Source organism: Doryrhamphus excisus, linkage group LG1, assembly GCF_037039965.1.
Source record: "Doryrhamphus excisus strain RoL-2023G ecotype Guam linkage group LG1, RoL_Dexc_Guam_v1.1, whole genome shotgun sequence".
NCBI classification, from domain to species: Eukaryota; Metazoa; Chordata; class Actinopteri; order Syngnathiformes; family Syngnathidae; genus Doryrhamphus; species Doryrhamphus excisus.
The window spans coordinates 28,775,348-28,800,428 of record NC_136357.1 but is presented as its reverse complement, the minus strand read 5'-3'; the positions used below and the strand labels follow the sequence as shown (position 1 = coordinate 28,800,428).

Below are 25,081 nucleotides of genomic sequence, written 5' to 3'. Positions count from 1 at the left end.
TCACTGATGTTTGAAGTTCAGGGTCAAAAATGGATGATTTGTGGGCATTTTATTCATATTTTGGGCTGCGTCAACCCATACTCTGATCATGGTATACAAACAAAGTATTTGTAAAACACTACAGAAACTGTTATTACAGGTCAGAAAGGGAGGCGGCGTGGATTGAAGAGGGCGAGTGGTTCAGGTGAGGATGTCATGGGCTTGCTGCTCCACCAGCATGGCCATGTTCTTAACATCTCCGCACCAGAAGTCTAAACGCTCCTTCATACCTTTGATCTGAAATAGGGAGCAACATGTGAGGGTCAGACCGGCCATCAGAGTGGAATTCCGACAGCTTCAACTTCATTATCAAACAATACATTGAGGCTAGGCATGATGAGCTAGCTCTCGCTGTTCAGTCTCGTTTACCGAAGTGATGTCATCAGGTTGACACCTCCCAGCGAAGGCAGAGTAAAACACGTAAAACACTTCATCAACAAGGTCTAGTGTGTTTTTCACCAAAAATAGTTGTTTTCTTTACCCAAAGAGGAAGGTTTTGTGCCTCTGACAAAGTGTGTCCGATAATGAGTGTGCCTCCGTGGGTAGGCGCCTACTCTTTTGGGGTTAATACACGGTAAGTCAGGGGTCCCCAGCCAGCTCTCCAAAGTGTTTATTAATTCATTATCAACTCCTATAATCACTAAACTAGAAAGTGTCGGTCAAAGTAGTCATGAAGTGGTCTGAGATTGCGACCAATCACAGCACAGTGGGCGTGCACAGAGACGGGCCATGTTTGGAATGAGTTAAAAACAGACCGTTTTGGCAGGAAGCACAAATCCAAGGAAATACAGATGGAATAGGTGCTGATACCGGAAGATCTAGAAAGTTTTCTGTGCGGGTTATTGTGTGTAGCTGCTCTATAGAAGTCCACAACTTACAAAGGGTTGAAAAATTAGCACATTAGGTCACTTTTAAGGCTTAAAAGTCCATGTTGTACAAGTTCTCCATTTTTTTTCTCCATCGCTCAAATCTCACAGTAATGAATGTAAATCCTCTGTTTAGCACGCCGCTATCTTTGTTTACCTGAGTGAGTCACGTCTGGAGAGGAGACTGAACAGCGAGAGCTAGCTTGGCAGGCTTTGGCCATGAACTATAAATGTGATTTTTGCAAATGTATAGCTTTGAAAAATGTAACAAAGTACAACATAATCATGTCAGGGACCCTTTAAATTAAGGTGGGTGGTAGTTTTTTTGGCGACACCTTGTGGCCGCAAATACTGAGTCGAGCTTGTGATGCAGTTGGGCGCACAAACTGAATGACACAGTCTACTGGACACTTTCAGGCACGAAATACGCTTGTGCCTTGGAGACTGGGTACCTGTAAGTAATGTGCAACTATAACGACAAGATACCTTTATGGAGAAATCTGGTATTTTAGACAGCAGTGTTGTTTAATTAGTACACTAATTACGTCTAGCTTGGAGATTGCTATGTCGGCCACTGACTAACTGCAGATGCACGTATGATTTCCAGTCTCTTTTCAAATCCTTTATGAATACAAAAATAAAGTTTTGGTGTTAAAGTGTGGTTGTTTGATGCGTCATGTCCCGTACTGTCTATTTCGAGAACAGTGACATTTATTAAACATTTTATTGTATTACAAAAATATGAGTTATACATAAGTGCATATGTAAAATCTCTTTTGGGGGCAACGCAAGTCTCACCTGCTGCAGGTCGAGGACTCTCGGCTGCACCCAGGTCATCTGCACCTTCTGGTCCACCTCATCAATGTTACCTTTAATTAGGCCAACTGACAGAGCCTTCATCACAAGCAGCTCCACCTGCACGGGTATCGTACACAGCAAACATCACTGAGACAAAGTAAACAAACACTCGGGAGATCAGCGTCTCATTATTCAACTCCCAGTGGATTGTTGTGCTTGATAAAAAGGATTTTCCAGACATTGTCCAAGTATTGATAGGATATTCAATATTCTACCTCGTTTACAGGGATTTTGGCACTCTGAGCTATTTCAGTGAAGGTCAGTTGTCGATGGTTTGCAGGACGTGTGAAGGTCATCTGTAAGTACAAAAAAGAAGCGTCAGAGGTTTACATTCACTCGTCATGGGCATGAATTGATTGATTTGGGGATTTTAATTATTTAGTTGAATATTTCTGAACCTCGACTAGGCACCTTTTGTTGCTATCTTGTATAATTCTAGCTGGATAGTTGAGCATTCTTCTCGGCATAGATCATTGAAACCTGGCACAGACCCTTTCAAGTATTGTCCACAAACATTCAGTTTGGGCTTGAGGGTGTTTTGTTATGCCTCTTGCCATTTATTGATGTATAGTCAGTCAAATAACTCAATCTTAAGAATCTAATCTTAAGAAGGCATGTGGGCGGTTAAGGCTAAAGCCAATGATTTCAGAGCAGAAGCTTTTTTCCAAAGTTGGCACCCCCTCAATCCACGGTGATGTTAAAACTGGCTTCACCGTGGACGAAGATGCTTAAGTCGTTTGTGGTTCCTGAATATCCTAACCAATTTTCTTTCATCCGACGGTGAAAGTCTGGGTCGTCTTCCGGACCTTGGCAAAGTGGCGACACGTCCAAATAACCTGCACTTGAGTACAACTGTTGGAACAGGTAACTCTCCACTTCAACAAAAGGGACCTTTGAAAATGCACCTTACCTCCATCACACACAGGAGCTGGATCTTCTGCATCAGTTTGGCTTCATGTGCTGCAAGGTCCGGCTAGAATCAAAAGGTGGGATTAAACTTTAGGCACCCAAGTGAATAATAAATGAAAATGTGAGTTTAACAATAAACTCTCTATTAGATATTTCAATATTTCAATATTAGAGATTAGCATCTCTCTGGACATGGATTTGTGTCACCTGTTGGCCCCATGCAGATTTGAAGCCCTGGAATTTTTCAACGTTGCCTCCGTTGAACGCGTACAGTGTATCAATGAGCCACTGTTTGTCCGTGTTCCTCAGGGACTCCAGCACAGGGTGCATCAACTGCAACGAGCGCCACCACAGAGTCAATGCCGCGGCGCTTTGTTAAAAACACCACAACGTGAGGAACAGTTTCAAGAGAGCATCTGACCAGTTCGCCAAAGTTGTAGACGCCTTCCCCCAACAGACCAGCCAGTCCTAATGTGAAGGCTCTTTCCTGCTTCTCCGTCTCTGAGAACAACAACACCGACGGTTATTTTACGAGACAGACACATTTTTACTCTCTTCAATGCAGCATGAGCTAACCTGGAAGGTCTTTGATGTCGACACATCCAAGGTATCGCAGGGCATCCTTGTAGTAGGCGGCGTGGTTCCCAATGATGCGATAATATCTGCTCGAAAGGTCATAAAACCTGCCGTGCACTGATGTAACGCCAGGCAAATTATTCAACATTTCCTCAACTTCCTCAATGAGTTTCTAGAAGAGAAGAAAAAGACAATGAAATGTGGACATTTTCAACATGATAATTGGATTAAACGACATTAAATATGACATGTCTGTCTTGAACTATCCCGGGGTAATCTTGACACACATTGAAACCAGAATCTGTGATATTTTGAAGAAGTTACGGGTTGCAAAACTGACATTTAAAAAAGTGTGTTTCCAGTAAAAGGGGAGGTTATACAGCCATTGCGAGGTTTCCCATACATTTGTGGCTTTCTGGACGGATTTACATTATTTCTTGTGGGAAAATTTGATATTTTTAGAGTTGGAACTTCTGGAACAGATGAATGTGCCAACCAATATTCCACTATATTATTCAGTATGAATAAACCATTTATCCCGTCATACCTTTGTTGCCGGAAGATCTGAGATCTCAAGTTTGAGACTGCCAATGGATGTCTTGCAGAGAATGACAGCTTCTTCGCTGCTTTTCACCTGCACCACATCGTGATATTTTGAGAAATGTTGTCATTTGTATAACAAAAGCTGATAAAGTGTGCAACAGGTAACCCACTTTTTCCTTGGTCTTCTCAAGAAAAGTGATGGCATCTTTGGGATCTAAAAAACATTATAAACATTTTACGCAATAGATTAAGTAATTCTGGGGAAAATCTTTTTTTCATCACACTGGCCTTACCTGGCATCTGTCTGGCAACATAGAGGATGATCTCCATGAGGGACAGTGGGTTGATTCTACATAGGGGCAAAGAACAACACATTAGAGGCAAGCTGAGAGACGTAAATAAATAAAGACAGCGCAAGCGCAGTGTCATAAAAATATGATGTAGGTAGATGGTTAGTGGCGTGGCTTGAGGACCTGTGTTCGAAGTCACTGAGGAAGTTTTCATAAAGCTGGAAGAAAAAAATAGAAAGTACAATTTTAATTGGTTATCCATCCTCACTAAGTATTTGGGAAAATACTTACAAAATATATATTAACACATTTCTACTCCGCAACATGTCTTCATTTCATATAACACATCTGATACCAACTAGTAATAAGAGCTGCACACATTAATAGAACCATGGTACACACCTCCATGATGACACAGGAAAAAAAAAGCCATTACCAAAAAATGGCTTAATCCAAGACCCCCGGTACTGGAGGACTGGCTTTGTGTGATGAACACAATACATGACATGGAACTATTGACACATAGATTGAGGACTGAAGAAGAAATGGACACTCTTCACTGACAAAAATCAAGGAAATGACTCAAATTGCACCATGACAGGGAATGTGGGATAGCCAAATTGTGTGCTATGTATGTCCAGTGCACCCTTTTTGTTTTGAGTGTTTGTATTGCTGTTGACGTTTTGTTTAAAATAAATACATATAAATAAAGTATTTAAAAAAAATCATTTACATACATCAACATTGTTAAAATGAAAATGCTAAATACTAAGTCGTGGTGGTATTGTCATTTAAAATTGCTTACAGTATGTGTTACTTTAGTGCGTTTACCTGTATAAGGCCATCTCCTGTTTTGAAGCAGGGGTCTTTAACGAAGTCTGTCAATTTCAGTGTCAGCTGATGCCACAGCCTGTCAAATTATATACATTATATATTATTTATATACATTTATACAGACACACTTGATAGCAAAACATGGCCGTAGCATCCTTCACCTCAAACTAACTACATCGATGTAGTCATTACAATTTCGCGAAGCTGCAACAACCGGTAGCAAACTTGGTAACCAGTCAACTTTTAATGTTTACGGCTCTAAAACACACAAATGACGTTATTTTAAGCGTAAAAGGTGTTTTAGTCTATAAAGTCAGCATAATGTGCTCGTACACTTCGGCTAATGCTAGCTCTGCCCATGACTCAGCGAGCATTTCCATTCAATGAGCTAGCTAATGCTAACACGCTAGCAGCTAATTTAGATGGCGAGATTTTACCTTTTGTTGTACAAGTCCTCCAAAGTGTGCCACTCCGTCGCCATCTCCGGCGTGGAGCTGTTGCTCTGCTGTTGTTTGAGGTACCCGGTGACATCTTTCATTGTCGCGACAAAATACAATTGAATTCAACTCCTGTTGACAATAGGTGGAAGGTTTTCTTCGGCTAACGCCAAGTAGCCTCTGCTTGTGTTTGTTGGGCTGCTGTGGGTGCCGCTAAGATTTATGGGAAATAAAAGCGCAACCAATTTAGCTTGTCAGTTATACAACATAGGCGGGCCACTTCTATCTATATCATGTTCTAAACATGTTTATCACAAATATACTCATTGAATCACCACGCGCTACCTTACGATGAAAGTGTATAACTGTTAATTTAAAAAGATAAATAATGTTACCGTACCTTAGTATCTTAATTACGGTAGTTTTGCTACGTCACACGGTGAACTTCCGGCACTGGACGACTTATCCGACACGTTTCGTTTAATACCTAATATTTTTAGTGTATGTAAACACTATTTTTTGAAATCTTAAATAATTTAAAAAACATATACTTTGTATAATAATATTTAATTTTATTTTAATGTTCCTTCTGGATGCGGAACCATTGATGTGTGCTATTGCTTTTTCATTGCATTGTGCTTTCTCGGCTACCGTACTTCCAATACTCAACGGTTTAGTTATAATAGCCAAATAGTTATAATAGTTATAATAATTTAGTTATAATAATAGTCAAATACCTTACTTACTATATCAAGGCAATTCATTTATTGCGGTGACATTTTTCTTGATTTTTTATGTTTTTGTATTATTCGCGATGTGAAATAAAGTTTTTAGGGGAAAAAAACACAAATAGCGTTGTGTGTAGTGTTTATATGTTAGCTTAAAACGTCGGTGTCACATAATGAAGAAATAACTCTAGTTTCACGTAGTCTGCGGCCATATATTTGACATGGCTACTTTATGGGGCTCTAAAGTATACTTGTATCGCTGTGTTTTGTCGAGAATAAGTAGGACGGTCCCTGCAAGAGGTTAGTGTACGGCTGATGTTAATACTACAGAGAGATACTGTACTAAAGAACAAATGACATGTTTTTACAGGCCTTGTTCAAAAGAGTTTGTGTCCGTGTCAAGCTGAAAAATCTTTGTGTAGGTATGTAAAATTTGTGTTTACCAAAAATATGTCCCACACTATTTGTAATCCAATGAATGTATTTTGGGTAAACAAGTTATGTAGATTTTGTATAATGTTTCCTCCGGGTACTCCGGTTTCCTCCCACATTCCAAAAACATTCATTCATTTTCTACCGCTTTTCCTCATGAGGGTCACAGGGGGGTGCTGGAGCCTATCCCAGCTGTCTTCGGGCGAGAGGCGGGGTACACCCTGGACTGGTGGCCAGCCAATCACAGGGCACATATAGACAAACAACCATTCACACTCACATTCATACCTATGGACAATTTGGAGTAAATGCTATAAGAATACAGTAAAAATATTATGGGAATAAAGTCATAATTATGAGTAAAAAAACAGCAGAAATGAATATCAAATATTAAAAGGGATCTATTATGCTCATTCATGGCCCATTGTATTGCGTCGTGGACTCCTATAGAGCAGCTACACACAATAACCCGCACAGGAAGCTTTCTAGATCTTCCGGTATCTGCACCTATTCCAGCTGTATCACGAGGGTCGCGGGGCTGCTGGAGCCTATCCCAGCTATCTTCGAGCTAGCCAATCACAGGGCACATATAGGCAAACAACCATTCACACTCACATTCATACCTATGGACAATTTGGAGTCGCTAATAAACCTAGCATGTTTTTGGAATGTGGGAGAAAACCGGAGTACCCGGAGAAAACCCACATGCAAACTCCACACAGAGATGACCGAGGGTGGAATTGAACCCTGGTCTCCTGGTGCTAACCACTCGATCGCCGTGCAGCCCTTCCAAAAACATGCTAGGCTAATTAGCGACTCCAAATTGTCCATAGGTATGAATGTGTCACACGCTAATCATTTTTAATCAAAGATTCCTCTTTTTGCATTTTCCCAGACAACCAAGCTATCCAAGCTGGTGGAATGTTGCCAAGAGGCCTTTCTCCCACGGTGGTGGGGCAGTCGTGGAGCAGCAGACCTTGGATAGCATCGCCAAGAACATCCGAGAGCATCAGTACAAGAGAGTGGTTGTAATGGCCGGGGCAGGGATCAGCACACCCAGTGGCATCCCGGATTTCAGGTTGATATTTGTGTTTCTTTTTGTGTGTTTACACATTCCAAACTTCCGGTGTATTCTTGGATTTGATGTGTGCTCTTTTATTTTTGTTGCAGGTCACCTGGTAGTGGCCTCTATGACAACCTGCAGCAGTATAATCTGCCTTACGCCGAGGCTATTTTTGAAATTAACTTTTTTCACCACAATCCCAAACCATTCTTTGCTCTGGCCAAAGAGTTATATCCCGGGAATTACCTTCCTAATTCTGCACACTACTTTGTGCGGCTCCTTCATGAGAAGGGTCTGCTTCTCAGGATGTACACGCAGAATATCGACGGCTTGGAAAGATGTATGGATTTGTGTCTTTTTTTTTGTCTTTAGCTAGGGCTGCACGGCGGATGAGTGGTTAGTGCGCTGAGCTGTGTTAAATTCCACTCTCGGCCATCTCTGTTTACGTGTTCTCTCCGTGCATGTGTGGGTTTTCTCCGGGTACTCCGGTTTCCTCCCACATTACAAAAACATGCTAGGTTAATTAGCGACTCCAAATTGTCCATAGGTATGAATGTGAGTGTGAATGGTTGTTTGTCTATATGTGCCCTGTGATTGGCTGGTCACCAGTCCAGGGTGTACCCCGCCTCTCTCTCGCCCCAAGACAGCTGGGATAGGCTCCAGCACCCCCACGACCCTCGTGAGGAAAAACGGTAAAAAATGAATGAATGTATACTTTGAGTGGTTAGTACAAAGGCCTCACAGCTAGGAGACCAGGGTTCAATTCCACCGTCGGCCATCTCTGTGTGGAGTTTGCATGTTCTCCCCGTGCATGCGTGGATTTTCTCCAGGTATTCCGGTTTCCTCCCACATTCTGGGAAAGTCTATTCCAGAGTGCTAGAGAGAAGGATACAACCTTGTCTTAAAGGAGACCTATTATGCTTTTTCTACTTTTCTGACCTATAAATGTCGTTAAAATGTTATATTTTCATGTTAAACGATGCCGTAATTTCAGATAAAGTGGTTTGCGCATTCGGAAGTGAGCCCTTAAAGAACTCTGGGATGGATCAAAACACTCGGTTTCAGAAGGCGTGGTAAAACTGACCTTTTGTGATGTCACAGAGGAGCTGACTTCCTTATTTGGGTGTGGCTATAAGCCAGATAAGCACTCTTCCTCCACCGCATGGAGAATGGAGTTGATAATACGTAGAAATCTTTGTTTGGGCAGTCGTTTCTGTGGAATGATAGAATAATTGGGTGAGAATTTGAGTTAAAAAGTGGAATCGTACAAAAAGTGGGGCGTTTGAAAACCGAGGTTTGACTGTATTTGTGTTCTAAAGAAAGGATTATGTTACATGTGGCTGCTTTCTCAATCAGTGGCAGGGATTCCGCCTGGGTCGCTCGTGGAGGCCCACGGGACGTTTGCCAGCGCTACCTGCACTGTTTGCAGACGTAAATACGACGGAGAAGAACTACGAGTGAGTTGTTTTGCTGAAGTCATACTATTTTGTTCCTTTTACGAGAGAAAACATTCACGGTATTCTTTCTCACTAGCCGGACTTGATGATCGGAGTGATTCCTAAATGTCCGACTTGTAAGGGCGTCGTCAAGCCAGACATCGTCTTTTTTGGGGAGGAGCTTCCACGTCACTTCTTCAAGTACCTCACAGACTTTCCACTCGCAGATCTCCTCATCGTCATGGGCACGTCACTGGAAGTGAGATGGATTCAAACCTCAACATGAATCCGCCATTTGTTTTGATTTAATATGCCACAGGATCACTGCAGGGACAAAAGAGATGGAGCATACAGCAAGCTCAAGTTATTTCCTTTAAACTTAAATAGCCAAAAACTTACCACTTCCACACAGATAGGGAGGATAACTATTAACAGTTATTTAACCTTTAACATGAACATGAATCAAACGTAATATTTTTTTCTGGGTACATGATACCATACAGCATCCATATCAAACTTGCGTGGGCCGCACTAACATTAAACTTATCAAGGCGGGGGCCTCAAACTTGTGTCCTGCGGGCCATATTTGGCCCGCGTGTTTGAGACCCCTCTTCTAAACTTAAGTGTATCAAACAGAGTGACGAAAAAGGACAAATGAAGAAGTCAAATAATATGTACCACTTCCACACGGAATGGGAGGAGAGCTTTTTTTCATGCTATCGTGTCGGACATGCCGTAGCTAACTCAATTTCGTATCTCAGGCAGTGATTCTTTATGATTTAATAATAACGCTGTGTATGGTATAATGACAGATTTTTGTACGTTATGCAGATGTACTGTATGTAAAGAATTGAATAACATCCTGTTCCACTCTGAAGGTGGAGCCCTTTGCCAGTCTCGCTGGAGCTGTGCGCGGATCTGTTCCCCGACTCCTCATCAACAGGGACCTCGTGGGACCGTTTGCATCGAGGAACCGTCGCCGCTGTGACGCTGCGCTGCTGGGCAACGTAGTGGGCGGCGTACAAACTTTGGTCGATGCCGTCGGTTGGACTCAGGAGCTGGATGCTCTCATGGCAAGTGCCGTTAAGAAAGTGAGTTTCCGTGGATTCTTACTGTTTTTTTCATAAGTCATTTCTTAAGAAAATCATACTCAGCGTATAATATCACTAAATAGTACAGTCACTCCTTGTTTATCGTGGTCAATTGGTTCCAGACCTGACCTGTAGAGCATAGATAACATATTTACAACCTTTGGAAATATGTTTTTTTTAAACACTATTAGAGCACTCTAGACCTGAAATAGCACACCTATAGTCCCATTTACACTATGAAACGTACACAGCAATTTACATACATTTGATGTTTTTTTTTAAATTCATTTGCAGACTGAAACAAAGGCTACAGAAGAATGACGGCTCTCCCAGCGCATCTTCAGCACATCTTGGGAAAAAAAATAGTGAAAGGTGGACCACTTTTGCATTAAATTCACTTTCTGTACACAACAAATGTGAACTCAAACATGAGGTTTCATAAAGGTTAGAGCATGGGTCTGAAACTCGTGGCCCCGCTAGTTTGAGGCCCCCACCTTGATACCAAAGTTTAATGTTGAAATGACAGCTTAAAGCTGTGTGCACACCGGACACAATAAACATGATTTTGCCCCGCCCATACTGTTACCCTACCCTGTTACCCCGCCCTAACTTGCTAATTGGGTCAAATTATTAAGTTTCATTAATGTTCATGTTAAAGGTTAAATAACTGTTAATACTGAGACACATGCTAACTCGCAAACTCGAGAGCTGGCGACCTAAACGGTAGCCTTCAAGTTATTTCCTTTAAACTTAAATAGCCAAAAACTTACCACTTCCACACGGATAGGGAGGGTAACTATTAACAGTTATTTAACCTTTAACATGAACATGAATCAAACGTAATAATTTTTTCTGGGTACATGATACCATACAGCATCCATATCAAACTTGCGCGGGCCGCACTAACATTAAATTTACAGCGGGGGCCTCAAACTAGTGTCTTGCGGGCCACATTTGGCCCGCGGGCCGCGTGTTTGAGACCCCTGCTGTCAATTTTACCTACATTTTCACGTACGGTGAATGAGATGTACATTATTTTCTGTGGGAAAAAAAAAACATTTTCAGGACGGCTGTCAAAAATAGTGTGTTAATTTATTTCAATAATTTTGTTACAAAATTTTTGAATACATTTTTAGCTTTTTAGCTTTAGTGTGACTAAATGTGTGTAGCTGTCATTTCCTCTCCTGTAAAAATGAGCATATTTCACTCATAGTTGAAAATGGTGATTAATTGTGATTAATTTGAAAACTGTGATTAATTTGATTACAAATTTTAATCATTCGACAGACGTAATTTTCTGAATTTTGTTTTTTTTCAAACAAGTGTCCTGCAGGCCGCGTGTTTGAGACCCCTGATGTATACCATTGTTTCCGGAAAAGTCATTCAGAAAGAGAAAAACTCCTGATGTAAACATGGCTACTGTGGAGTGTCCGTGGTGTAAAGACCGGCAGAGCGATGTAATATGGGTCCGTGTGGCAACACCTAGCTCGTTCCTCCTATAGACTTAGTGATGTTTTCCAATGTAAAAAAAACGTGCGGTGGCTCAAAAAAGGTTGAAAAACACTGCTCTAACCTATAGAAACTAGAAGAAATGTTTCCCATTGTTCATATTCCTGTGCTGGAGTCTTCCCAGAATGCAGCAGGGCAACAATTGCAACTTGAGTATTTCAGTGGGAGGCTGCGAGGCCTCCGCCCGCAGGCAGGCGCTCGATGCAATATGTGCCCATAAGATGAAGTCACAAACATCGCAACTGTAGTTGACTCCCACTCGCCGGGGAGCACAGACGGGGCATTATGTGGACGAGTACCAGCCGGTACCACGGGCTCCTCATCCTCGTCAGGACTGCCGTCGGCGCTTCAGGAATCAGGACATGGAACAAAAATGGAAACCTGTGATTGCCGTCTTCAGATGCGTAGTTGCCGTCTGCTTTTGTTCGCTTTGTTCATCTCAAAGACGTGAGTAGAGCTCGTATCTCCGGCAAAGGCGTCATGTGTTGGTAGTGATGGATGTTGGTCAGGCTGCTAGGACGGAGCTTCAGTGTTTTCCACTTGGTTCCCATCTTCTTATTCAAACCATACAAGAAGGGGAACTGATTTTTTATCATAAAAAAGTAGTACAGTCATTGAATTATAAGAGTTAAATTCTGTTTTCAGGACTACATTAAACTTTCTGACACAGAGGTGTCCAAATGTTTTCCAGCAAGGGAAAAATGAAAGGATGCGGCGCCATTTTTGGATACATTTTATCCATTAATGATGCTAAAACTGATCCAATCTAGGATATCATACCCTTCATATTTGCGATTCAGCATACACAACACTAAAATTTGTTGATGTTTCGTCAACCCAAAAAACATTTTTTTCTGAAAATTAGGTCTGTCGAATGATTAAAATTTGTAATCAAACTAATCACCGTTTTCAAATTAATCACAATTAATGACCATTTTCAACCACAAGTGAAATATGCTCATTTTAACTAAATTATTGAAATAAATTAACACACTATTTTTGACAACCGTCCTGAAAATAGTTTTTTTTTTTCACAGAAAATAATGTACATCTCATTCACCGTACGTGAAAATGTAGGTAAAATTTACAACGGGGGTCTCAAACACACGGCCCGCGGGCCAAATGTGGCCCGCAGGACACTAGTTTGAGGCCCCCGCCTTGATATGAAAGTTTAATGTTTGATATGGATGCTGTATGGTATCATGTACCCAGAAAAAATTATTACGTTTGATTCATGTTCATGTTAAAGGTTAAATAACTGTTAATAGTTATCCTCCCTATCCGTGTGGAAGTGGTAAGTTTTTGGCTGTTTAAGTTTAAAGGAAATAACTTGAAGGCTACCGTTTAGGTCGCTAGCTCTCCAGTTTGCGAGTTAGCATGTGTCTCAAGACCCTGCAGTTGCGCAATATGTTGTAAATAAAAAGAGTATAAATGTGACTATAGTCGTGTTTTGTCATGTCTACAGGGCTCTAATAATGCTTTGGTAATTTTAATATGAAAAAAATCATTTGTCTACCCACCAACTATATGTGGTTTATTAAGTTTTTATTATTTGCCGTTTTATTATTATATTTATTTATTACCGATTGATTTTCTTTATTCTTGATTTGTTTATTTATTTTTCATCTTATTTTGTGCAGAAAAACAAAATTACGATATTTGAGAACAGTGGAATGTTTTATCAGAGCTTTTCTTGTAGAAAATTGAAACCAAAGCAAAGTTTTTTTTATTTATTTTTCTGTTTTTAATAAATGCGTTTTTTTTTGAAAACCTGATGCGGCCCAGTCTCGCCCAGACCCTACAGACCCAAACACAGGCATATGGTGTAACTGTGTTAGTCAGCAAATAACTACAGAGTCGACCGCTGATGACATCATAGACAGGCGACGAAGCTGACGTCCGTTTTCCTGTTTCCTTACGACAACCGGGATGTTTTGTGGTTGCATTCATGTTGCGTATTAATGCGACAAGTGTGCCGTATTGTATGCTAACCGGAAAATGCGTACACTAACCAAGGTGTTGAACTTTTATCCCCTTTCTTAGTTTGCACAGTGCCTCCTGGGCCTGTCGTCGTCCCAGAGAACAACACTGCTGACGTCCAGGTGGTTAAAATAACCTCTGGTAGTGACGTCACTCTGACTGTTGTGGTGAATCCCGAAGAAATGTTTTACCTAAAAGGCAAAGCCCTGATGGTGAGGACTGGACTGGACTATGAGGTAATGCATACAAAGCAGTTTTAGTTCATATTATAGATGGGATGTCCTTGAATAGAACATTCTTCATTCACTCAAAAGTCCAGATAAGCTCCATCAACTAATATTTATATTATTTGTTATGGTTATTTTGGTCATTTTCACATAGAAATGAAATCATGTTTAACAATCTTCCACATGTTTTCTAGGCAATACAGAAGAGTGCAACTCTAGTAGTGTGGGTACAATGTAGCAGACCTGGTTCCAAATCTGTGAGTAAAACACCCACCAAACACAGTACTCCTTTTTTTGTTGCAAATGTTCAGACAAAACCAAAATTGTGCGAAAACTGAAGCAACATTTCCCCTCAGAAATCATGTCATCATTGCAGACACCCCAAAATATTAACAAATTGTACATTTTATAGAGAATAATTATAGTTTTGCATGCATTACATTACATTAACATTTAACATCACTACCTTTATTGATGACTCTTGTTGGCAACGACATGGAAAGTGGAGGGGAGGTACTGTCGTATCTTTGCATGAGTTGTTTCTTGAAATAAATATTTTTTGAATATCAAAGTTCTAGTAATGGCTGGACGGCGGTCGAGTGGTTAGCTCGCAGACCAAACCGCCAGGAGACCCGGGTTCAATTCCACCCCCGGCCATCTCTGTGTGGAGTTTGCATGTTCTCCCTGTGCAAGTGTGGTCATGCTAGGTTAATTAGCGACTCCGAATTGTCCATAGGTATGTGAGTGTGAATGGTTGTTTGTCTATATGTGCCCTGTGATTGGCTGGCCACCAACATATGGTTTATTTTTAACACTATTAGAGCACTCTAGACCTGAAATAGCACACCTATAGTCCCTTTACACTCCTATTACCCAATATAGTAGCATATACGTATGTTAGCATTAGGTGGAGTGGTTAGCGCGCAGGCTACACAGCTAGGAGACCCGAGTTCAATTCCACCCTCAGCCATATTTGTGTGGAGTTTGCATGTTTATACCCGGTTTTCTCCGGGTACTCGGGTTTCCTCCCACATTCCAAAAAACATGCTAGGTTAATTAGCGACTCCAAATTGTCCATAGGTATGAATGTGAGTGTGAATGGTTGTTTGTCTATATGTGCCCTGTGATTGGTTGGCAGCCAGATAGAATCCAGCACCCCCGCGACCCTTGTGACGATTTTCAGCATTTATTCTAAAACTTTCCCATTTTTACGTTTGGTTCCCTCCAAGCTCAACGAGTCTGTTGAAGTGGTCGTGGAAAATATCAACGACAACCCGCCAAACTTTGCTCAGAATCACTACAACCTGGAAGTGAATGAGGTGAGCTTTGCACGCAGTTATTCTATAGTTGATCTATTGATGGGTTACGTATAGCCTGCTGGACCTGATGCGGTTTTTGTGCCTTCCAGCTGACTCCAGTCAACTCCAGTGTTGGAGTCATCGCAGCTACTGATGTTGATTCTGAACCACTGTACTATCGCTTAGAGTCCGCCATGGTAAGATCGAAAAACCTTAGTTCAGGGATGTCCAAAGTACACATCGGGGCCGTTGGCGGCCTGTGGCTGTTTATAAATTGAAATAATAAGGCTGTTTATAAATTGAAATAATAAATAATAGTAATAAATAAATATAATAATAATAGCTAGCGACCTAAACGGTAGCCTCCAAGTTATTTCCTTTAAACTTAAATAGCCAAAAACTTACCACTTCCACACGGATAGGGAGGATAACTATTAACAGTTATTTAACCTTTAACATGAACATGAATCAAACGTAATAATTTTTTTCTGGGTACATGATACCATACAGCATCCATATCAAACTTGCGCGGGCCGCACTAACATTAAAATTTCATATCAAGGCGGGGGCCTCAAACTTGTGTCCTGCGGGCCACATTTGGCCCGCGGGCCGCGTGTTTGGGACCCCTGCTGTAAATTTTACCTACATTTTCACGTACGGTGAATGAGATGTACATTATTTTCTGCGAAAAAAAAACATTTTCAGGACGGCTGTCAAAAATAATGTGTTAATCTATTTCAATAATTTTGTTACATTTTTTTAATACATTTTTAGCTTTTTAGCTTTAGTGTGACTAGTGTTAGGTAAATAAATGTGTGTGGCTGTCATTTCCTCTCCTGTAAAAATGAGCATATTTCACTCATGGTTGAAAATGGTGATTAATTGTGATTAATTTGAAAACTGTGATTAATTTGATTACAAATTTTAATCATTCGACAGACCTAATTTTCAGAAACTCTTAATATTTTTACTTTATTCTTGTAAAATAAATAATGATTTTTGTTATTGTTGTGAGCCAATATAAATACACAAGCCACAAACGGCCCCCGAGTCGTACTTTGGACGCCACTTGTGTAAAGCTTCCACAGTGCCCCATCACGTTACAGTTACATAACCAATTGTTATTGTCTGTGTCTGTTCAATTAGGATAAATACTTCCACCTGGAGAACATCAACACTCCAAAATTAGTTGTAAAAAGTGTCCTGGACTATGACGTGGTGCAAAAGATCTCTCTGGTTCTACATGTTCAGGTACAGTATGGCAACATGACAGTGGATCCCCGCACACAAAAAAATATATATATTTTTTGGAATACTTATGAATAGTGGTGTGTCGGTTATGAACGAGGTCACCGCCACTAAAATACCCGTTCAGTTGCAAAGGTTATTTTTTTTTTATTGGTTGGAGAGTCAGTTCACCGTTCTGTTCCGTCTTATCCTATCGTTGCACCTCGCTCTGTGGGTGGGCGGGGTTAGCTGACTGAAAGACCGACACCGAGAGATTGACCGACACAGTCCGTTCACAAAAAAAGAACTAGTTCTTTTGACCCGTTCGTTCATGACCGACACATCACTAGTCGACACGGCTGACCGCGTCTACGCACAGGGAAGAGATCACAGGCTAACGCCCAATTGACCGAAATGAACGGATCTTTTTAACTGAATGAAGCGGAATGATTCGGCTCACTGAAATGAACGGTTTTGCCCACTACTACTTATGAATGATTACAGAATCAGCGTGAATGGCGTTACTTTTCAGCGCAAAAACTTGCCTCTTTTTTGGCAAAATAAATAAGTAAACATAATTTGAAGTTATCATACAAAAATGAAAATATTATTTTTCTTAAAAATGATTTTTTCACAGTAAACAAATGTAATTCACCCATAACTCCCTAGCATTAGCTGCTTTAAGACAGTACAGTACATGTCGATCAAGCTACAGGTAATGCACTTGTTTATTGCACAGTTATTGCACAGGATTTTTGCAGTAGTTTATATTATGGAGTCTAGCAGGGATCTACTGTATTCAAAATGGCAAATATTTTTGTGTGTGGCTTTTTCCATTACTTCTGTTTTTGTACAAACCCCCCCCAGGACACATTTAACGGTTCCGCCTCCAATAAGCCGTTCTTCACATCTGTGGCCACCATCACCGTTCATGTGAAGGACATAGATAACCGCCCCCCCTGGTTTCAGCCATGTTTGAGGACTAACTTGGGGCTAGCCAAGCTGTGCGTGAGCGGCGGCTATCGAGGAAAAGTCAATCTGACCGAGAAGGAGGTGGGTGCACGGCGTGGAAAGATGATTTGTTGTTTGCAAAATGGCCTCAACGTAATGTGTCAACACTCGTCATAGCAGGATGATGTACCGGTACACCCTGGACTGGTGGCCAGCCAATCCCAGGGCACATATAGACAAACAACCATTCACACTCACATTCATACCTATGGACAATTTGGAGTCGCTAATTAAGCTAACAAGCATGTTTTTGGAATGCTGGAGGAAACCGGAGTACCCGCAGAAAACCCATGCACAAGCGGAGAATCGAACCCAGGTCAGATCATTCAGATCCCCTGAATGTGCGACCAATATGATAACCACTTGTCCACCATGCGGCCTGTAACAATATGAAAAACAAAACCATAACAAAAATATATTTGTGAAAATAAACACAAAAAATGGTGTGAAGTGGTTAGTACGCAGGCCTCACAGCTAAGAGACCCGAGTTCAATTCCACCCTCAGCCATCTCTATGTGGAGTTTGCATGTTCTCCCGGTACTTCGGTTTCCTCCCACATTATATTTTTATATTATATTTTTAGAATATTGGCTGTACGGTGATCGAGTGGTTAGCGTGCAGACCTCACAGCTAAGGAGACCAAGGTTAAATTCCACCCACGGCCATCTCTGTTTTTGCATATTCTCCCCGTGCATGTGTGGGTTTTCTCCGGGTACTCCGGTTTCCTCCCACATTCCAAAAACATGCTAGGTTAATTAGCGACTCTAAATTGTCCATAGGTATGAATGTGAGTGTGAATGGTTGTTTGTCTATATGTGCCCTGTGATTGGCTGGCCACCAGTCCAGGGTGTACCCCGCCTCTCTCTCGCCCCAAGACAGCTGGGATAGGCCTACATTTTGTAGGTTGTTCAAATATACTATACCGGCTGAAGAATGAGTGCATGTTTTGGATCCACAGGAGGGTCCGCTACCGCTGGAACCTGGTCCAATCTTTGCTAAAGATGGAGACAAGAACAGGAGCGAACTGATCAGCTACAGAATTTTAAGAGGTTTGCGAGCTTTCCCTCTGTGGTTTGATGCATGGGACGATAATGTATTTGTATGTTGTAGTACATCGGTCCTGTTTATGTCGACCCAGTCCACCATTTTGATATTATTTTTCTAACAAAAACCACCTCTTTAAACTTTGTATGTCTTTTTATGTTTAATGCTTATTCAATATCTACGGTAGTTCTCATTTTTAATTCAAAGGCTGATATTTTGTTTATGTTATTGCTATATTGTACATTTGATTCATTTATTTTTATTGTAAAGGGTCTGAATTTTTAGAAGTGCTTCCAAATAAAATGTATTATTAAAATGTATTATAAATATTAAAATATTAAAATATTAAAATATTAAAATATTAAAATATTAAAATATTAAAATATTAAAATATTAAAATATTAAAATATTAAAATATTAAAATATTAAAATATTAAAAATAAAAAAATTTAAAATATTAAAATTAAAAAAAATTAACATATTAAAATAAAATAAATTACTTTTTTCAAAATAAACATTAACATAAATAAACAAATAAATAAACAAACATTTTTAAAAAAAATTATGTAAGTCAATTAAAATATTTGTATGTAATATACACATTTAGTGTTTTTATTTATTTATTTTTATTGTACGTTTTTATTAATAAATGTTTTGTAATTATTTTAAAAATGTATATTGTCATCCAGTTATGTTAGTTTCAATTATGTCGACAATCGCCCATGGCGACGTGAATATTCCATGACATTCCAAATATTATTCATCTTTTGTTTGTTAGGGAATGAAGGGAACATATTCCAGATAGACGAGGACACGGGGAACATCAGCATGGCGAAAGCTGCTGATATCGTGGGCCCGATAACGCTCACTGTTCTGGTAAGACCGCAGCATCTTTGCGCTAAATGTTGTCTCACTTATAAATGTTCATTTTGGTTCCAACACCATTAGGCATCACAGGTGACCAACAGGGATCAGTTTGCTGTGACCCAGGTGACCTTCGAGGTGATGAAGAAGAGCAGGAACCCTCCTCGCTTCGAGAAGGACCGTTACGATGGGTTTATCTACAGCAACTCTGTCCCTGAAAGCATGATCCTCAGGGACCGCAGCACCTACCGGCCCTTCAGGGTCCGAGCCCGGGATGAGGACTTTGCTGGTGTGAGTTCCCCCTCTTAAACCTTTTCCACTGGACTTTGACCCTTGATGTTGACAGGGGGGGGGCATTTGGATATTTTTCTTATTGTAAACGGGCTAAAACAAGCTCATGTAGATAAACTCATGAAGGTAAACTTAAAAAAGAAAAAGAAAAACAACAGCAAAAAATGACAAATCTGCAGGAATTTAACAAAAATATACAGAAAATATTCAGTAAAAAAAGTATTTAGCAAAAAACGTTGTAATTTTATGAGGACAAATAATGTTATTTTAGCAGCATAAAGTTGATATATAAAGTTTTAATATTATGAGAAAGAAAGACAATAACGAATAAAGTAGTCATTTTTGGAAGATTATACTGTGTAAAAATTTATAATAATGTCAAATATTTTATGGGAATAATTTCATTAAAATAATAAGTATAAAAATACTAAAATAATAATAAGCATATATATAATATATATAATTATAATTTTATTATAATAATTACATTTAATTAATTTAATTAATATAATATAATTTAATTAATATTATAATTTTATATTATATATTAATATTATATTATAATTATATAGTTATGACAAATTTAATTTAATTAATTAATTAAATTATAATTTAATTATATTCCCATAAAAATATTGTATGGAAATAATTTAATTAAAATAATAATAAGTGTAATAATACTAAAATAACCATAAAACAACCATTGACACTCACATTCATACCTATGGACAATTTGGAGTCGCTAATTAACCTAGCATGTTTTTGGAATGTGGGAGGAAACCGGAGTAAACTCCACACAGAGATGGCCGAGGGTGGAATTGAACTCGGGTCTCCTAGCTGCGAGGCCTGTGTGCTAACCACTCTTTTTTCATGGTCTTGTGTGTCCCAGGGTTTGAATCCGGATGTCAGGTACGAGGTGCAGTACAGCAGCTATGTCAACGTGACCTCGGACGGTTTTGTGATCCTAAAGAGAGTCGTGAAGACGGAGTCGTTTGCATTGCAGGTGAGCAACACGCTCACAAACGTTTCACGTCGACGCTTCTCATATGGAAATGTGCGTACGTTATTCTCCAATCAGCTCAGGGCGGTGGACTCCACAACGGGAGAGTTTGGCACGGCAGCGCTTTCTGTTCAAGTCATCCCAGGTAGGAACATCTCCGCTGCGTAGTTTGTGGTGTGTTACGGTCCTGGGTGAACACTAAAGCGGACGTAAATACTTTCTGAGTGGACTTGTCTTCTCCGCAGCCGACGCCATACCGTCCCCTTCCAATGTCGGCTACCGTGCGGGGGACATGGCGCTTCTCGGGCTGGTCATGGCGGCTCTGCTGGTCCTCTGCCTCATCGTGATTGGCTTCTTGATTTCCCGCTTGTGGAAGGGCAACTCAGGCGTGGACAACATATGCGAGGTCAGCCGCATGTATTTGTCACATCTAATATATTCCTAGTATTCCTAGTACTCCTTTAGTAAGCAGCAGCAGAAGACAGGGAAGTTTCAGGGAAATATTAGTTTCCAACTAATAAAGGGAGAAAAACTGTTTTTTGTGGAAAGACACCGCTTATCCTTACAAGGGTCATGGGGGGTGCTGGAGCCTATCCCAGCTGTCTTCGGGCGAGAGAGCAGGGTACACCCTGGACTGGTTGCCAGCCAATCACAGGGCACATATAGACAAACAACCATTCACACTCACATTCATACCTATGGACAATTTGGAGTGGCTAATTAACCTAGCATGTTTTTGGAATGTGGGAGGAAAACCGGAGTACCCGGAGGGTGGAATTGAACTCGGGTCTCCTAGCTGGGAGGTCTGCGCGCTAACCACTCGTCCACCGTGCAGGCTGGAAAGACACATTTCAAGCATAATTTGCACTCTGACACAAATATTTATATATTTTTATAATATTTATACTTTTAATAAAAAATACATGTAATATTTTTTACATTTTTTATTAAATTTTTATATTTATTTATTTTTGTGTTTTTTTTCCCTCCACTGAACTCCTTCTTCCTTGCAGTGCTTGGACTGCCTGAAGTCTAAGCAGCCTCGCACCGGCCACAGGGACTCCCTGCAGTACACCAACGACGGCTTCCAGAACGAGGCGGATGCAAGCGGGCGCGGGCGCCTTCCCAGAAGGAGCACCTACCCCCTGGCCGGGGGCCGAGTCACGCCGTCGGGGAGACGCAACCGCCACTGCTCCTCCTGTGGCGTCTTTGCAAACCACATCCCCAAAGGGAGCCCCTCGGTGAGACCGTCTCGGAGGGGTCGAGGGGACGGGGATGACTACAGCTCAAGGTCAATGCTGGCCAAGCAGAGGAGGAGGGAGGGGCAGAAGACGGTGTGGTTCAAGGAGAGCGAGGACTCCTCGGATATTGAGGTGGAGATTATCCCCGACACCGTGGGCCGAGTGGAGGAGGAGACGCAGGCGGAGCTGGAGGAGGAGTTAGTGATGGAGGGAGTGGTCAGAGACCCGGCTGCCCCGTGCGCGCAGTCTGAGGATGGGCAAGAAAGCTCCAGCCCGGAGCCCGGAACCGAGCGGGACCGGGGTAGCGCTACTGGGGACAAAGACAAGGACGGGAATGGTCAGGATGCCTGACACAAGAAATGTTGGAGGGGGGGGGTTGGATACCGCGACCCATCTGAACAGTCCCAAGGGTGTCCCAAGTGCAGACTGGAGGACATTTGCTCGATTTCGATCCACCTTATCACTTAATACGTAAAAGTTCCCTTTATTCAGTGTCTGAACGACTAGATGGGAATACAAAAAGTGTATCTTCAGTGACTTTGTAGGACATCAAGAGGTTTGCCACCAGCTGCTTATAATTATCTGCCTTGTCGTTCCCAAGAAACTCTGATGCAAAAGTCCATTTCTGCTAGTGTTCATTAAATTTCTCTACATGCATGCATTTTAATTTAATTTTTTTTTCTTTTTCTATCCCCTCCTGCTCTGGTCCGGCCGCTCCAAATTTGCATAACAACAAAACAAATAATACTCCATATAACAGGGGAAGGTGTAGCTTACGCTTTTGACTGACAGAGCATGCTCTCCGCCCTGGAGCACATAACTTAAAAAACTTTAAAAATTTCCAAATGCCCGCAAGGTATGCTGGATGCGGCAACAATCTGAACAATAAAACTTTGGATATGAAGAGTATGTTAACTCCTTGTTTTCTTCTCCGATGACCTAATGAACATATTTTGCAATCTAGCAAAATATTGGAAAGTGAACCACAAGTTACCCAGCATGCCTTGCGGCGGGGTGTTTTTGTTTTTTTTTGCCATGGGTATTGCATGTAGATATTTATTTGTATAAGTTACTGTGTTTGTCTTGTGTGTCGACATGTTGTGTTGTTTTTTTGTACAAGCTACAAATTGCATGCGACTATTTTGCCGACTCCAGCGTGCCAAAATACCAAAGCAAGTCATGTTGTCGGCTACACTTTCCAGGTTAAAGGTTGGGGAAAAATAAGGAATTTGGAAATGGTGGGCTGAAATTTATACGTTGGCTGGCCTGATATGCCCCGCGGGCCGCAGTTTGCCCACCCCTGCTTTAGGAGCACACTGTATCAGAGTCACCATTTGCAACAATGGAACAGACAATCAAACGGGTTTACGCAAAAAAAAAAAAACATCAGTTTTTCCAGCAAATATTATGTGACCATAATGATAATAGTGTGTTTGATATTAACAAATGATTGTTTAAGCTTCCTCTCACACACTGATATGATATATAGACTGATATATAGGCTGTGTGCTGTGTACATATTTGGAATATTTAGCTCTTTTTTTGCACGTTTAGCTCGCTTTTCTCATAACGTAGAACGGTAGAAATAAAATGGTGAGTGTAAAATTTAATGTTTAATATGAATTGGAATGATTAATATAACACTGGAGGAACATTTCCTATGCTAAGCTCTATTCTCCCCGACACGTAATATGACTTAAATCTACAACTTGGATGGCAATCTGAGAAGGAAGTGTCTCTGATAGCTTCAATTTTGCTAACATATTGTGGCATTGCAAAAATCTGTATTTTTACCTGTTTATTGTTTTTCTTCACAGATGGTAAAAGTAACCTTAAATGTTCATTTATCTCTTTTATTCATCATTTATATCAGGGGTCTCAAACATGCGGCCCGCGGGCCAAATGTGGCACGCAGGACACTAGTTTGAGGCCCCCCGCCTTGATATGAAAGTTTAATGTTTGATATGGATGCTGTATGGTATCATGTACCCAGAAAAAATTATTACGTTTGATTCATGTTCATGTTAAAGGTTAAATAACTGTTAATAGTTATCCTCCCTATCCGTGTGGAAGTGGTAAGTTTTGGGCTTTTTATGTTTAAAGGAAATAACTTGGAGGCTACCGTTTAGGTCGCTAGCTGTCTAGTTTGCGAGTTAGCATGTGTCTCAAGACCCTGCAGTTGCGCAATATGTTGTAAATAAAAAGAGTATAAATGTGACTATAGTCGTGTTTTGTCATGTCTACAGGGCTCTAATAATGCTTTGTTTATTTTAATCTGAAAAAAAGAATATCTACCCACCAACAATGTGGTTTCTTAAGTTTTTAGTATGGTCCTACAAAAAGTATTTGGTTTTGCTCCTTCTAGGCATTTGGCAGTAAATTCAACTAAAGCGCCATTTGTCTTTTTTTTTTTTTTTTTTACTATACACCACTTCTTGATCATTCTTTTTGCCATCTTAAAACAGCAATAACTTTTCAAAAACAACTTTTCACACAATTTCACATCGGCTATGCAATTCCAATAGCTGTGGTTCAGTTGTGGAGTCAAACAATTAAACAACAATTACTGCTATAAAAAAATACAGTGCAGCAACAACAACAAAGTTAAAGTGACACTTTCAACAGTGGAATCAATGTTTGTTTATATTCCTGTCTGCTAAACATACAGCTAATATGAATGAGCTAGCAGCTAGGCTAATACAGTAGTGATTAGCAGAAAGTGGAACTTCTACCCTTTTAAAATCGTTTCCAAATTCAGAAAGAAGCCATTTTTTCTGCTGTTCTAACGACAAATGTAATAATGAAGATAAACTGACCCGATTTGCTTGCTTCTTCCCCGGTGTCCGACGAGGAACTAGACCGGGAGGCGGCAGTGGACTTGTCCGTGTTACGGTGTCCCCTTTTTAGGGGAGGGGGGGTGTACGGTTTCTTTTCAAACGTTTTGTCGAGCTTTCCGTCGTTATTTGCAAATAGTGTTTCCAAACATTCCATTTAAACGTTGCGGGGGGGTGGCGGGGGGTTAAATATGGAAACTTCCTCGCTGCTGTTTGAGCGCGAACGTCCATGTTGTTTTACTAGTAGTTGTATGAGCCTCACGTCTTCCGTCCGTATTTCATACAAAACGCCAAATAACGACGGTGAGTTCATTACGCCTGGGGAACAGCATAAGGGGTGAAGTTGAACATGAATAAAACGGCGCTTGCATTGGATTTTACCAATACCCACAAACGCGTCACCTGTCAATTACATCCATACCCAGTGAATGAATGGAGCCAATGCACTCACAT

General features: G+C 40.7%; 2 protein-coding genes across 6 annotated transcripts; one reads left to right on the top strand and one right to left on the bottom strand.

The window, feature by feature from the left end:
• Nucleotides 1–34: 34 nt before the first annotated feature.
• On the bottom strand, nt 35–5,571 carry psmd13 (proteasome 26S subunit, non-ATPase 13). Its single transcript, XM_058076897.2, has 13 exons — nt 5,353–5,571; nt 4,913–4,991; nt 4,265–4,299; nt 4,085–4,140; nt 3,962–4,005; nt 3,796–3,882; nt 3,249–3,420; nt 3,094–3,173; nt 2,880–3,005; nt 2,674–2,736; nt 1,979–2,059; nt 1,704–1,820; nt 35–276 (listed from the first exon to the last, which is right to left on the bottom strand). Exons 1-13 carry the CDS (start codon nt 5,451–5,453, stop codon nt 181–183), a joined length of 1,137 nt encoding a protein of 378 aa, XP_057932880.1. The 5' UTR covers nt 5,454–5,571; the 3' UTR covers nt 35–180.
• A 632-nt stretch (nt 5,572–6,203) lies between these two features.
• LOC131131890 (NAD-dependent protein deacetylase sirtuin-3, mitochondrial) lies at nt 6,204–24,006 on the top strand. Of its 5 annotated transcripts, XM_078793311.1 has the most exons (15): nt 9,955–10,102; nt 10,397–10,474; nt 13,655–13,827; nt 14,013–14,075; nt 15,048–15,137; nt 15,227–15,313; nt 16,263–16,367; nt 17,211–17,396; nt 18,313–18,403; nt 19,177–19,274; nt 19,347–19,553; nt 20,443–20,556; nt 20,632–20,698; nt 20,799–20,959; nt 21,567–24,006. In XM_078793311.1, exons 2-15 carry the CDS (start codon nt 10,420–10,422, stop codon nt 22,143–22,145), a joined length of 2,076 nt encoding a protein of 691 aa, XP_078649437.1. In that variant the 5' UTR covers nt 9,955–10,102; nt 10,397–10,419; the 3' UTR covers nt 22,146–24,006. The 5 variants fall into 5 exon arrangements, 4 of the variants coding, with proteins under 4 accessions (XP_057932881.2, XP_057932882.2, XP_078649437.1 ...); XM_058076893.2 differs by lacking the exons at nt 9,955–10,102; nt 10,397–10,474 and adding an exon at nt 11,413–12,058; XR_013628099.1 differs by lacking the exons at nt 14,013–14,075; nt 15,048–15,137; nt 15,227–15,313; ... (7 more) ...; nt 20,799–20,959; nt 21,567–24,006 and adding exons at nt 6,204–6,380; nt 6,451–6,502; nt 7,408–7,590; ... (1 more) ...; nt 8,932–9,032; nt 9,109–9,270 and having other exon boundaries at nt 9,890–10,102; nt 13,655–13,790.
• Nucleotides 24,007–25,081: the final 1,075 nt, after the last annotated feature.

What these genes read in the sequence shown, in the direction of transcription:
- psmd13 (XM_058076897.2), bottom strand. Translation starts at nt 5,453, where the DNA reads ATGAAAGATGTCACCGGGTACCTCAAACAACAGCAGAGCAACAGCTCC. An exon ending in GAGGACTTGTACAACAAAAG is followed by an intron (nt 4,992 to 5,352) that starts GTAAAATCTCGC and finishes ATAATTTGACAG; the next exon opens with GCTGTGGCATCAGCTGACAC. An exon ending in TTGAGAAGACCAAGGAAAAA is followed by an intron (nt 3,883 to 3,961) that starts GTGGGTTACCTG and finishes GATGTGGTGCAG; the next exon opens with GTGAAAAGCAGCGAAGAAGC.
- LOC131131890 (XM_058076893.2), top strand. Translation starts at nt 11,974, where the DNA reads ATGGAACAAAAATGGAAACCTGTGATTGCCGTCTTCAGATGCGTAGTT. An exon ending in GCTTTGTTCATCTCAAAGAC is followed by an intron (nt 12,059 to 13,654) that starts GTGAGTAGAGCT and finishes CCCCTTTCTTAG; the next exon opens with TTTGCACAGTGCCTCCTGGG. An exon ending in TCAATCTGACCGAGAAGGAG is followed by an intron (nt 17,397 to 18,312) that starts GTGGGTGCACGG and finishes TTGGATCCACAG; the next exon opens with GAGGGTCCGCTACCGCTGGA.